At 43.9% G+C, this 14,007-nt stretch overlaps 1 protein-coding gene across 13 annotated transcripts in view; it reads left to right on the top strand.

Annotated features, from left to right (window-relative positions):
- LMO7 (LIM domain 7) overlaps positions 1-14,007 on the top strand; it is a 149,726-nt gene that overhangs the window by 58,838 nt on the left and 76,881 nt on the right. For all 13 annotated transcript variants that reach the window (XM_039365749.1, XM_039365765.1, XM_039365723.1 and 10 more), the window contains exon 3: positions 581-650. In XM_039365749.1, the coding sequence (XP_039221683.1) occupies positions 581-650 (70 nt within the window). The remainder of the gene's footprint in view (positions 1-580; positions 651-14,007) is intronic.

The following is a 14,007-nucleotide window of genomic DNA, read 5'->3' as shown; positions in this document are numbered from 1 at the left end:
GCATTGACAGATGAAAATGTAGCCATCTTTTTCCCTTTCACTTTTAGAGTTAGATGATGCTGGGAGGGGGGATGTGAATGAGAGTCCAGCTAAATATAACAACACTAAACTCAGTATGAGAATCAAGGTTATTGGGCCCAGAGCTGATAAAGAATTGGCAATCTGGAGAGGTGGAGAGGAAGCCCGTCTTCAAGCTAATTGGGGAATGTGATTTATGACTGTTAATTGGAGGAGGGAATTGTGCTTTGATATTTTGTGCTAGGGGAGGGGAATTCAGTTTTTGGCTTCGATTATGCAGTGCTGATATTATGCTACTCAAATAAAAGATTCTTTAAGGTAAATAATGCCTTGAAGTTTTTTTTGGAAGAGTTTCATCTGCTGGAACCATGACAGTTTCATTATATAGAGTTTTAATTTTCCAATGCTTAAAAATATTTGTATTTAATATATATATATCAGGTATCTAATCTATGCAAAAGCTGAAGCAAACAATAATTTTCTACCTAATGAATTTATACATACATACTAAAAAATGCATTTACATTTTTGATTAACTCTCTCTCTTTCCCTTTTTTAATAGTCTAATTAACAAGATCAAACCTGGCATCATTAAAAAGATCAATCGACTGTCAACACCAATAGCTGGACTGGTAGGTAGTAAAATTATGTTTTGGCATTATAGGAGGGGTGGTTGGCACTGATCCCGGTTAAAGCTTTATTGCCTCATAATTACATATTATTTTTATAGAGGTGATGAAAATTTATTGGTTGCTCTTCATACTGGTTAGCCATGACATGACTAGTAGTTCCATTTTGTAGAAGTTTCTGTACACAAATGTCAAAAAGATAGATAGATATATGCATCTTAACCCTACACAACATAACCTTTTGTCTTCCATTTCTCCTTTCAAATGCAATGTTTTGTCCAAAGGCAAGAGGATCTAGTGGTCAGAAAAGCTGTTGTGGTCCATCAGAAAAATAGCCTGTAAAGACCACAAATTGTGACATTTCTGGGTTCTTCCCTGATGGAAGAGGTGTTGAATTCAGGCAGGCTTTGAGTTTGGTTCCTATGCAACATACCCAGCTGAGCTGAAATGGTCCCAATTCATATGGATGACATATTCTCTAGCTGACTGTCTGTCTGTCTTCAGATGGCTTGTGGCTTGATCTACAGCAGGATGCTGACACTAAGGATTAGATGAGGTGGTCTCGTCCCTTCTACCCTCTCTCTTCTTATGCAACATTCATTATCATTCCACGTGTTTAGGATTTATCCCCCCCCCTTTGATCCATTAACCCCAATCCCACACTATGTGTGCATGTTTCAAAGTCAAACTCCAAAACCTGCAAGGAACTATATGATTTTTTCATAACAAAACAAGGAAGGGAAAACTTTGTGAATTCTGCCCCTAATAATCCTGATCCAGATTAGGGTCCTGTGCACTTAAATTAAAAAGGAGGAGGAAGAGGCAGCCTCTTCTTAAGCATTATGCAATGCAAATCGACACACCATCTTCTAAATAAGGTGAGAGTGTCCTCAATGGTCAGTATTAAGAAGGATTTTTAAATCTATCTATCTATCTATCTATCTATCTATCTATCTATCATCCATCCATCCATCCATCCATCCATCCATCCACCTATCCATCCATCCATCCATCCACCTACCTACCTACCTACCTATCCATCCCTCCATCCATCTATCCACCTACCTACCTACCTACCTCTCTATCTATCTATCTATCTATCTATCTATCTATCTATCTATCTATCTATCTATCTATCTATCTATCCATCCATCCCAGGGGTTCTCAACCTTGGCAACTTTAAGACTTGTGGACTTCAACTCCTAGAATTCCTCAGCCAGCAAAGCAAAACTGGCTGAGGAATTCTGGGAGTTGAAGTCCACAAGTCTTAAAGTTGCCAAGGTTGAGAACCCCTGATCTATCATCTACCTATTTATCTATCAGTCTATCTACCTATCTACCTATCTATCTCTGCAAGGAGCATTTTAAAGGGCTCATGCATACTTTGGGTCAGCCTGTTGTCCAAAGCACCTGAAGGCAAGACACGAAGCAACAGGTGGAGACTAACCAAAGAGAGAAGCAACCTAGAAGTAAGGAGAAATTTCCTGACAGAACAATTAACCAGTGGAACAACCTTCCTCCAGGAGTTGTGAACGCTACAACCCTGGAGATTTTTAAGAAGACTAGACAGCCACTTGTCTGAAATGGTATAGTTCTTCTCTTTGAGCAGGGGGTTGAATGAGAAGACCTCCAAGGTCCCTTCCAACTCTCTTTTTTTGGTTATATCCACTGGATCAAATTCTGGCCTTTCATCCAAAAAGTGGGTGTAGTTTTAAGAACCAAATCTATGACCTTTCTTCAAAATACTGCTCATAGCAAAGTACATTTTTGGGTGTTTATTTGAAAATGTTTGGGGAAGAGATTGATGTCCTTGGTGGTTTTCAAATGGGCATTGTGTTTGTAGGCAGGGCAGTGTTCCAATTAGCAAATTCCATCTGTGCTGCTCTTTATAAAAAAAATATTCAGCGGGCTTTTAAAGCTGCAGCAAATAAACTGAGACATTTGCAAAAGCAAGCACTTGCCTAGGAAAGCTACTGTGGGAATGGCTGAAAAATAAATGAACGGCTCTACAGCCGGTTACAGTTCCTTAGGCAGCCCCAAATCTTTCTGAATATCTACCTCCTGAATATCCTACCTCTTTCCATAGGTCCTGTTTCAAAAGGCAACTGGGCTTTCTTCTTTTTCCTTGGAGGTCATCTAGTCCAACCCCCTGCTCAGGCAGGAAACCTGCCTTTTTCAAGAGGCAACTGGACTTTCTTGGTTTTTCCTTAAAGACGTTTCACTTCTCATCCAAGAAGCTTCCTCAGCTCTGACTGGGTGGTGGGGAATGGAAGGATTTATATTCCTTGCAGACAACTGGTTGTTAATCCTTCCATTCCAGTCAGAACTGGAGAAGCTTCTTGGATGAGAAGTGAAACGTCATGTACGGAAAAACCAAGAAAGTCCAATTGCCTCTTGAAAAAGGCAGGTTTCCTGCCTGAGCAGGGGGTTGGACTAGATGACCTTCAAGGTCCCTTCCAATTTTATTACTATTAAGTACCTTTGGCTCCAAGATCACCTCAGATGGGGACTGCAGCCAAGAAATTAAAAGACGCTTGCTCCTGGGGAGGAAAGCTATGGCAAATCTAGACAGCATTCTAAAAAGCAGAGACATCACCCTGCCAACAAAAGTGCGTATAGTCCAGGCCATGGTTTTCCCAGTTGCAATGTATGGCTGTGAAAGTTGGACCATAAGAAAGGCTGAGCGCCAAAAAATTGAGCCCTTTGAACTATGGTGCTGGAGAAGACTCCTGCGAGTCCCTTGGACTGCAAGGTGTTCAAACCGGTCAGTCCTAGAAGATATCAACCCCGACTGCTCTTTAGAAGGCCAGATTCTGAAGTTGAAACTCAAGAACTTTGGCCACCTAATGAGAAGGAAGGACTCACTGGAGAAGTGCCTAATGCTGGGAAAGATGGAGGGCAATAGAAGAAGGGGACGACAGAGAATGAGATGGCTGGACGGGGTCACTGAAGCAGTAGGTGTGAACTTAAATGGACTCCAGAAAATGGTAGAGGACAGGAAGACCTGGAGGAACGTTGTCCATGGGGTCGCAATGGGTCGGACATGACTTCGCAATTAACAACAACTACAACAAAGTACCTTTGGGACATCCATGATTTGGATGACTGAGAATCTCCGCAGAGGTTTACCCCTGATTTGTTCAGAATGGCACCCCTCTGTTTTTCACAGTCAAAGTAAAAGTGATGCCTGGGGTCATGTAGGGAAATACATTTTGTAGTTACTCATCCTGACCAGGCTCTCTGCCGAGACTTCCTATCTTTGGAGGAATCACCTAATAACACCTTACAATGATTCCATCACCAACATTCTGCCCCTGGGAATTAGGTTTGGAGTTCAAAAATGCCTTGAAACTTTCCTTTTTGTAGAAACTGTTTCTTCCATGAAACTGGAAGGAGCATTCTTTTTCCAAGCAGGGCCCAAACTTATTTAAAGGATGGTAATATTAGGTTTGCATAATGATGACTAAATAGATTATTCTGCATATGTACACTCGGAGCGGTGCATAAATTCCTGCCTGTCCTCCATCGTGAAGTTATTGCTGTTTCCTTATTCTGTAACCACAAACCAAATAAAAATCATCTCCTGTCATGGAGGCAGGACCATCTGCAAGTGGTTCGTGGGTGGTGGCTGTGTTTGCCCTTCAGCTCTGATGAAAGACAGGAAGAATTGTTTATAGAGGATGGAAAACATGGTCTCCCCACCCACCCCTCCAAGAATGGTGGAAGCTACAGGACGGATCGCTGGCTGCGTAGTAGAAGGTCCAAAATCAGCCTGCGTCTGAACAGGAATAGTGATTTTTAGATGAATTGCCATGTGAATTGAATTGAACACAATAACAGCATTGAAAGGGACCTTAGACGTCATTTAGTCCAATCCCCTACTCAAGCAGGAAACCCTACACCAGGGATAGGCAACCTTGGCTCTTTTATGACTGGTGGACTTCAAGGCTGGCTCAGGAATTCTGGGAGTTGAAGTCCACGGGTCATAAAAGAGCCAAGGTTGCCTGCCCCTGAACTAGACCTACCGAATTCTTGCAATGTTTTGAATTGAATTGAATCAAATTGAATTGAAGCCAATTCACCTCAAAAGCCAAGCATAGCTGGTGAACTGCTGGGCTTAGGCCAACATGCATGTGTTAATTTAATTTAAAACTTTTGGGTAGCTGTGTTTGCACTGTCCCACAACAAAGCATGGATTCCTGTTCGCATTAAGTGGTGAGATTTAGATCTGGCCTTTCCTCCAGGAGAGCAGGGCAGAGTACAATAGTCCTTAACTTATGACCACGATTGATCCCAACTGATACTTATTAAGTGAGTTGTGTCCGATTTCCATGACCTTCCTTGCCACAGATGTTAAGTGAACCGCTGCGTTGTTAAACTGGTCACACGGTTGTTAAGAGAATTTGGCTTCCTCATTGACTTTGCTTGTCAGAAGGTCACAAAAGACCCCGGGACACTGCACTCGTCATCGATACGAGTCAGTTGGCAAGCATCTGAATTTTGATCGTGCGACCACAGGGATGCTGCAACGGTCATAAGTGTGAAAAACGGTCATACGTGGCTTGTTGTATGCTGTTGTAACTTCACACTGTCACTCAACAAATGTAAGTCAATGACTGTCTGTACATGTCCTCTCTCTTCTGTTTTTTTTTTTTCATAGCAAGGAGCCCATGTAGTAGGCAGGGCTAGGGGGTGATGTCAGGACTAGACCCCAAGTCATGTAGGGCAGAGGTCCCCAACCTTTTGGGCACCAGGGACTGGTTCCATGGAGAGAGGTTTTTCCATGGACCGGAAGGGGCGTGGTTTCGTGTACTGGCTGCATCTTGCGGATGGGGCTTTGCTTGTTTGTGCGGCCCGGTTGCTGGCATGCCACGGCCCGGTACCAGTCCACGGACTGGGGGTTGTAGGGAGCTTCTGAAGCTGGGGAGGGGCTAGAAATGAGTCCTTCAACTGTAGTCCAGCAATACCTTAATCAGGATGACGCCAGCACATCTATTTCTGTACAGCAAAAGAGATTCCTTTTTTTTTACAGGATTTCTTTTTTATGTATAATAACCCTATCCCCCACCCCTGGGAAGGTAACCAGGGCTCTTCAAATTATAAATCCTTCAAAGAAGATGTATGATTTTGTCATTTTACAACCACAAGTTGTAAATATTAATCTCAACCCTAAATGTCATGGTTTATGAACTGAAGTTCTTCCCATTTTTCCTTTTATAATCGAGGGGAAAGATAAAAAAAATGATTGAGTAGCCTTCCCTAGCACACTCCCTATGCACAATTTTGTTTAAGCTTGAAAGGCTATTAGAGCCGCATTTAATTTGCTCCTATGATTGCCCAATAGCTATACGATCTGTTTGATTTATGGGTAAAATAAATGTTGAACTGTAAATAGTCTAGAACAGCTGGTGGTGGTTGGTAGCATAAAGTCCATTTTCACCATGAAATGCAAACAGAAGAAATGCTATATTCCAGCAATCAAACCTCACATTAAGTAGTTTTCATGAGCATCATCACCAGACACTCCCTTTAAAACTCAACACCTGCTCTGGAGAACCAAGATACCTTTTTGTACCCAAAAGTCCACATTGAACAAAACCCACCCCAAGCCTTTCCTGTCCAGATGTCCTTTTGGTCCTGCCTTGCCTGGTCACAAAAACCTTTCCCACAACCTTCTTCTTCTGTTCTGCTCTAGAATGAACAGTGGGACCTGCTGGAGAATGTAATCTATTTCTTCTGTGCTAAATTACAGATGGCAGTTCCTAAGCCACTGCTGTTAAAATTATATTTATCCCCCGGGTCCTGTTTCCAAAGCGAGTGGTGACACTAGGGCTCAGATTCAGGTTTCTAAGTTTGATCTTGCTTGCAGAGATTTCCAGATATAATTGACTTTGGACACAGCTTGCCAGGACAGGAATGATCCTTCCTTGCTTGAGGTCCTTCTACGTCAGGGGTGTCAAACTCAATTTCATTGAGGGCCGCATCAGCATTGTGGTTGCCTTCGGGGGGCCTGGTGGGTGTGGCCAGGGTGGGTGCGGCCTACTGGGTGGGCATGGATGGAGTGAGTGTGGCCTACTGGGTGGGCATGGCCAGCTCTACATTGTTCGCGTCAAGGGTGCCTGTGGGGGCCTGGGCAGAAGTGGGACAGATCTGAGGGTCTCTGGCAGAAGGGGGTGGGATTGGGGCAAGCACCAAGGCATGGTCCATTTCTTCATTCCTCACAAAGGGTGACACCTCCCCAGCATGGACCCAGGGGGCGGGGCCAACACGGCAGGGTCTGGTTCCTCGCTGTTTCTAGACAGCCTTGTGAAGCTAAGACTGAATGCGTTTCAGCATAGATGGCCACCACAAAATTGTACATTGGCTCCCGGCTGGACTGGGCCAGGGCCAAGGCAGCAGAGGCCGTTCCCTCACTGCTTCCAGGATGGCTTTGTGGGCCACATGAAACCACTTTGCAGGCCGCATCCGGCCCCCGGGCCTTGTGTTTGACGTGTCTGTTCTAGGTTGAGCTTCTCTGATGGTGGAGGGAAGACATCAATTCACAAACTTCAAATTGGGAAGCAATTTCCAGACCGTGCCAGCTTCCCATACCTGAAAATAAAACCTACTTGACTGTCCATCTCTAAGTTGGTTGTATTGTCCACGTGTGGTAAACACGGGAACCTCCTGAGCAATTGGGATCACGTTCACCGTGGTGGAAACACAAACAATGTTGTATTTGTGGCTGATTAAACCCAGCAAAGGCATTAAGGTATTCAAAGGTCTTGGGTGCATGCATTCTTGCTTTCCAATGAGCCCGATGACAAGGGATTATGCCAGGGAGTTGGCAGCTCATCCCCTGGCAGTCTTGAACCCCAAACTGGTTCAGCCAGAAGATGTGCATTCTAGCGAGTGTGAAGCAAAAAGAAACCTCGGAGGATCAGAAAGCTGTCATCTTCTTTTGCTGTCTTCTTGTTGTCGAATGTCCTTCAACATAGGAGACAGTGAGTAGGCAGCCCTGAGAATGGGTGGGTAAAATATGTGCATAGTTGCCCTGCCCTGAACACTTCCTGGCCAGCTATCTGGGAGCTTGTCTTTCTTCTCCATCTCTGGTTTCAAAGTGAGTTTTTTATGATGTGCATCATTGGGGCTAATCAGCATTCCCTTCATTTTTCCTGGCACTGGGTGGGGAAACAGCAAACTTCTGAAACTCTGCCCATTTCGGCAGGCTGTGGGTTGTGGGTTTGGTGAAGTTGATGGGGTGAGAAAGGAGCTACCACCAGCTGCCACAGCAGCCTATGCCTGGGAGAGAAATGAAGGATGGGTCTTAGGGAGCATCAGGAGCCTCCAGGCCGCTGTGCTCTAGGTGGGGATTAACCCCCTTTAGAGCAAGGGTCCCCAAGCCCTGGACCATGGACCGGTACTGGTCTGTGGCCTGTTAGGAACCAGGCTGCATAGCTGGAGGTGAGGAGTAAGTGAGCAAGGGAAGCTTCATCTGTCTTTGCAGCCACTCCCCAGCGCTACCATCGCCACTTCAGTTCCACCTCAGCTCATCAGGCATTAGATTCTCATAGGAGTGCAAACCCCACCATAAATTGAATGTGAGAGGGATCTACAGTAGGTTGCACACTCCTCCCTTCTCCTCAGTCCATGGAAAAATTGTCTTCCTGAAACCGGTTCCTGGTGCCAAAAGGTTTGGGGACCGCTGCCTTAGAGCATTCCTCTCAGTGAGGAAGAAAAGTTCCTAACAGTGAGGACAATTAATCAGTGGAACAGCTTGCTTTCAGACATTGTGGGTGCTTCGTCACTGGAGATTTTTAAGAAGAGACTGGACAGCCACCTATCTGAAATGGTACAGTGTCTCCTGCCTGAGCAGAAGGCTGGACTAGAAGTATTAATACCACTAGAAGTATTAATACCACTCTACAATGCCTTGGTAAGGCCACACTTGGAATACTGCATCCAGTTTTGGTCACCACGATGTAAAAAAGATGTTGAGACTCTAGAAAGAGTACAGAGAAGAACAACAAAGATGATTAGGGGACTGGAGGCTAAAACATATAAGGAACGGTTGCTAGAATTGGGTATGTCTGGTTTAACGAAGAGAAGGACGAGGGGGGACATGATAGCAATGTTCCAATATCTCAGGGACTGCCACAAAGAAGAGGGAGTCAAGCTATTTTCCAAGGCGCCTGAAGCAGGACAAGAAGCAACGGGTGGAAACTAATCAAGGAGAGAAGCAACCTAGAACTAAGGAGAAACGTCCTGACAGTGAGAACAATTAATCAGTGGAACAGTCTGCCTCCAGAAGCAGTAAATGCTCCAACACGGGAAGTTTTTAAGAAGAGACTGGACAGCCATTTGTCCGAAATGGTGTAGGGTTTCCTGCCTGAGCAGGGGGTTGGACTAGATGACCTCCAAGGTCCCTTCCAACTTTACTACTATTATTATTATTATTACCTCCAAGGTCCCTTCCAGCTCTATTCTGATTCTATTCTATTCTCTCTGTAGAATCTGGCATTATTTTTGTGAAATTGAGTTGAAAAAGCTGGGCCACCCTAAGGAACAGTTCGGAAAAAGAACCACAAAACCTGACCTAAACTTCACTCCCAGCCCCCTCCTATAACATTTTGTTCTTGCAGACTCTGTGACCTGCTTTTTGTTTCTGGGTTTGGAGTCTTGCATCCAAACTGAGGAAGTCGGAGAAAAAGAACTCTGGAGAATCAGTTGGGCTTTCTCCACCCACTCAGCCAAAGGGTACAGTCAGGAGGCTAAGAGAGAAAATGAAAGCAAACTCTCTAAATTTCAATTGCGTGCACTTTCTTGAGTAATTAATTTGTGTTTTTCTCTTTTCTCCCCTGTGGTAACAACTTCAGCCTATACCCCTAGATTCATGTTTTTCCTCCACTTCACCATCTGTTTAACTTCTCCAAGCCAATCAGTGACAATGACCCTCCCCAACTCCTAGGCAGCACAGCCCAAAGTACAGATAGTCCTCAATTTACAACAATTTGTTTAGTGACCGTTCAGTTACAACGGCACTAAAAAAAACAACCATTTTTCACACAAGACTGTTGTAGCATCCCTGTTGATCATGTGATCAAAATTCAGAGGCTTGGCAATTGACTCACATTTATGACGGTTGCAGTGTCCCAGGGTCACGTGATCCCCTTTTGCAAACTTCTGACAGGCAAAGTCAGCGGGGATTCCCTTAACAGCCGTGTTGCTAACTTAACAACTGCAGTGATTCACTTAGCAACGGTGGGAAGAAAAGTCGTAAAGTGGGGCAAAGCTCACTTAACAAATGTCTCACTTCGCAACATAACTTCTGAACTCAGTTGTGGTCATAAGTTAAGGACTACCTGTATACTGCTGGGGATGACGGTTGTCTAGTCTTTGGACACTCAGTGTGTCCATTTTCAACCCGCACACTTTCTATGCATTTGGTTTCCAATTATGCTCCTGGAAACCTTTAAAAAGTCAATTATCAAACATAACATTACGTGGAGTCTAGCGCTTTCATTAGGACCATCTTGACTTTTCCAGCCATTTGGACTATATTTTTAAATGAAGCAACGTGCCTTGTTGGGAAGTTTGTTTATTAACCAGATTTATATGACTGATGTTCAGTCACGGCTGAAACTCCCAAGTTTGGTTTACACCAGCCTTTGCTGCTCCTTTTCCTGCAGGATAACTGGAGGCATTAGCAGATAATCACATTTCTGTCCATCCTATGGAAATTCTTACTTGCTGATTGTTATATAGCAGTGCCGGAGCAAGTTTCCCTGGTTTTTTTTTTTTCCCTCCTCTCTTTTGTTCGTCTTTTCTTTTTTCTTTTTGATCCAGTGTCATTTTCTCCTTTTTGCCTTATCTCATCTTGAGGAGGATAACACTGATCACTAAGCTAGGCTATTCATTTGTCAGCTGCTGGGCTTATGGAATGGGTGTTTTGTCTGCACAAATAATTTCAGAACCAGGAAAAGTGGTTCTTCTGTTCACAAGGCTGTGATTTAAATTGGGCTGCTGGCCACTAATTTGAGTGTTTTGCAGAGGATCAGACAAATTAATAGGGAAGCAGGTTCTGGGTGACATCATGCTTCAATTAGGACTGTTGGGAGGATCAGTGGAGCAGGCTGATTCCTGTCTCTGAGACCCTGCTGGTCCTGGCCCTTCCCTGGAGCATGCTCAACCCAGCCAGCCAACCATGTCTACAGCAGGAAGAGCTGGTGGCTTCAGCACACCATGTCCCTCTCCCCCTTGGCCAGGCAGACAGCAGTGGGTCTGGCTGGGCCGTGGCAGGCGGATTGAGTTTGGGATATTGGGTTCAATGCTGTCCACCTTTGACAAGAAGAGTTTGGATCTGCCAGCTTCTCTCTGCCTTCAGCTCTTTCTCTAGGCCAGGGGTAGGCAACCTTGGCTCTTTTATGACTCGTGGACTTCAACTCCCAGAATTCCTGAGCCAGCCATGTTGAGGGGAAAGGGAGAGGTTTCCAAGCTGAGAGCCATGCTGGCTCAGGAATTCTGGGAGTTGAAGTCCACGGGTCATAAAAGAGCCAAGGTTGCCTACCCCTGCTCTAGGCCAACTGGGTAGACAGTGGATGGGGTTTGAATTCCCCCAAGGTAGCCCTCATGGTAGAGTTAATTGAATCCTGGGCAACACACCTGGTCAGCTGATCCTTTGACACCACAACGCAGTGTGCCAAATTGCCCTAAGTAGTAGGCCATTGGCATCCATCCATCAGAGCTGTTCTCATGCTCTTAACATGTAAGCTAAATTATTAGGGCCCATCCCCCTGAATACACACATTGTATACACTGCAATCCATCACCATAAATTTGCAGGAAGTTGCCTGCAAAAAAGAGAGTTTCACACTGAGGATAGTGATGCTTTGCATCTGTGTCTTTCAGTTCCTTGGCAGCTGTCAGATTCACTGCTTCCTTAAGACAGGATCTAATCCCTGCAAGCCTCTCTTAGCATCTGGGTTAGCCCTTGATGGGATCTGGAGATGCATAATCTTAATGCTATTCCATCTTCCTAAAGGCAGCAGCGTCCAAAGCGCATCCTGGATTTCCCTGATCTTAGGATCAATTCCTTGCCTCTTTGTAGGGGCCTGTCGAGAGAGAAGTGCATCTAGAACGTGGTGCCATGGAAGAAAAAAAAAAAACAAGACAGTGCAGTCGACATAAATAAATAAGGTGTGGCTACCAATGTGCAGCCTTAGTTTCACTTTACATGCAGTTCCACAAAATCAAACTAAGTACATGATCATATGGTCTTAGAGGCAACCCAGTGGATTTATTCGTTATGAAAGAGCTTATTTATTATTTCACAAGTCTTAATTTGTAGCCCAAGGTTCTGTGGTTTCATGTCCTGAATTTGTGATGTCCACAGTTCTTCAACAAAAGGAACTCGCAAAATAAAAATGGCAGCATCCTGGGATGTTTGATTATTGAGTTTTGGACAATTTTTACATCACCACGATGTAAAAAAGATGTTGAGACTCTAGAAAGAGTACAGAGAAGAGCAACAAAGATGATTAGGGGACTGGAGGCTAAAACATATAAGGAACGGTTGCTGGAATTGGGTATGTCTAGTTTAACGAAGAGAAGGACGAGGGGGGATATGATAGCAGTGTTCCAATATCTCAGGGGCTGCCACAAAGAAGAGGAAGTCAAGCTATTCTCCAAAGCGCCTGAAGGCAGGACAAGAAGCAATGGATGGAAACTAACCAAAGAGAGAAGCAACCTAGAACTAAGGAGAAACTTCCTGACAGTTAGGACAATTAACCAGTGGAACAACCTGCCTCCAGAAGCGGTGAATGCTCCAACACTGGAAGTTTTTAAGAAGAGACTGGACAGCCCTTTGTCTGAAATGGTATAGGGTTTCCTGCCTGAGCAGGGGGTTGGACTAGATGATCTCCAAGGTCCCTTCCATCATCATCATCATTATTATTATTTATTATTATTATTATTATTATTATTATTATTATTATTATTATTATTCTACCTATTAGCAGAACAGAAGAAAAGAGAACAATAGTCTTACTTTCTTTTCTCTTCTCCTTCTTTCTCTCTGATGCTCAGAACAAGGACAATAATGGGGGATATTTTCCGGGTCTGAAATATTGTTTAGCCCCACCTACATGCACGCCTGCACACAAACAAGCACACACACACGTATACACACACTGAAAATATTGCAACATATTTTTTTCCTTTGGAATACTAGTGGAAACTGTACGTTTCATTCAAGGCAGTGATTCATCAACGTAACAAGGTTGGGAAGGACAAAATAGTATTGAATTGACTAGGCTTAGAAGGTGAAAGAGAGCAGAGAACGTGAGACCAGGAAGGAACGGAAAAGGTATACAGCTAGAACTGCATACTGTCGTAAATGGAATTACATAAACTCGAAAGAGCTTCAAGGTTGTTGACTTTTCCAGAGATTTGTGATTAGGGTTGGTCTAGGTGTGTTTGTGTGTATGTATTCTGCCAATATGTAGATATACAGCAATTTGAATATGCCAGAATTTCAGTTTTTCTCCGTTATTTCAAGTGCTTAAAGAATGTCAAGGCTATAACGTTCATACAGTTACAGATAGTCCTCGACTTATGTCCACAATTGAGCCCAAAAATTACGTTGCTAAGTGAGACCTTTCTTATTATGTATTTTGGCCCACTTTATGACATTTCTTGCCACAGTTGTTAAGTGAATCATTGCAGTTGTTAAATTAGTAAAATGGTTGTTAAGTGAATCTGGCTTCCCGGTTAATTCTGCTTGTGAGAAGGTCCCAGAAGGGGATCACATGACCTCGGGACACTGCGACCGTCATAAATAGGAACCAATTGCCAAATGTCTGAATTTTGATCATCTGACCGTGGGGATGCTGCAACGGTCGTAAGTGTGAAAAACGGTCCTAAGTCACATTTTTCAGAGCTGTTGTAACTTTGAACGGTCACTAAGTGGACTGTTGTTAAAGTTGAGGACTAACTGAATTTCAGTTGCTTGAAGAATATCAAGACTATCTGTAACTTTCATACAATTGCAGATACTCGGCTACATCTACAGTATACCTGCAAGGTTTCACAGTTATCGCCATGAAAATATTTTGGAGTCTTTTTATTAATCAATTAAATATTTTCTCTTATATGAGCCGTGGTGGCACAGTGGTTAGAATGTAGTACAGCAGGCTGCTTCTGGTGACTGCCGGCTGACTGCACTTCAGCAGTTCGATTCTGACTGGCTCAAGTTGACTCCGCCTTCCATCGTACCAAAGTCCGTAAAATGAGATTGTTGGGGGCAATAGGCTGATTCTATAAACTGCTTAGAGAGGGCTGTAAAGCACTATGAAGTGGAATGCTTGCTATTGCTATTTCTATT

The sequence above is a fragment of the Crotalus tigris genome, unplaced genomic scaffold (genome assembly GCF_016545835.1).
Source record: "Crotalus tigris isolate CLP2741 ecotype Arizona unplaced genomic scaffold, ASM1654583v1 scf7180000017596.1218436, whole genome shotgun sequence".
NCBI classification, from domain to species: Eukaryota; Metazoa; Chordata; class Lepidosauria; order Squamata; family Viperidae; genus Crotalus; species Crotalus tigris.
The sequence above is the reverse complement of the archived record's forward strand: the minus strand, read 5'-3'. Positions and strand labels throughout refer to the sequence as shown.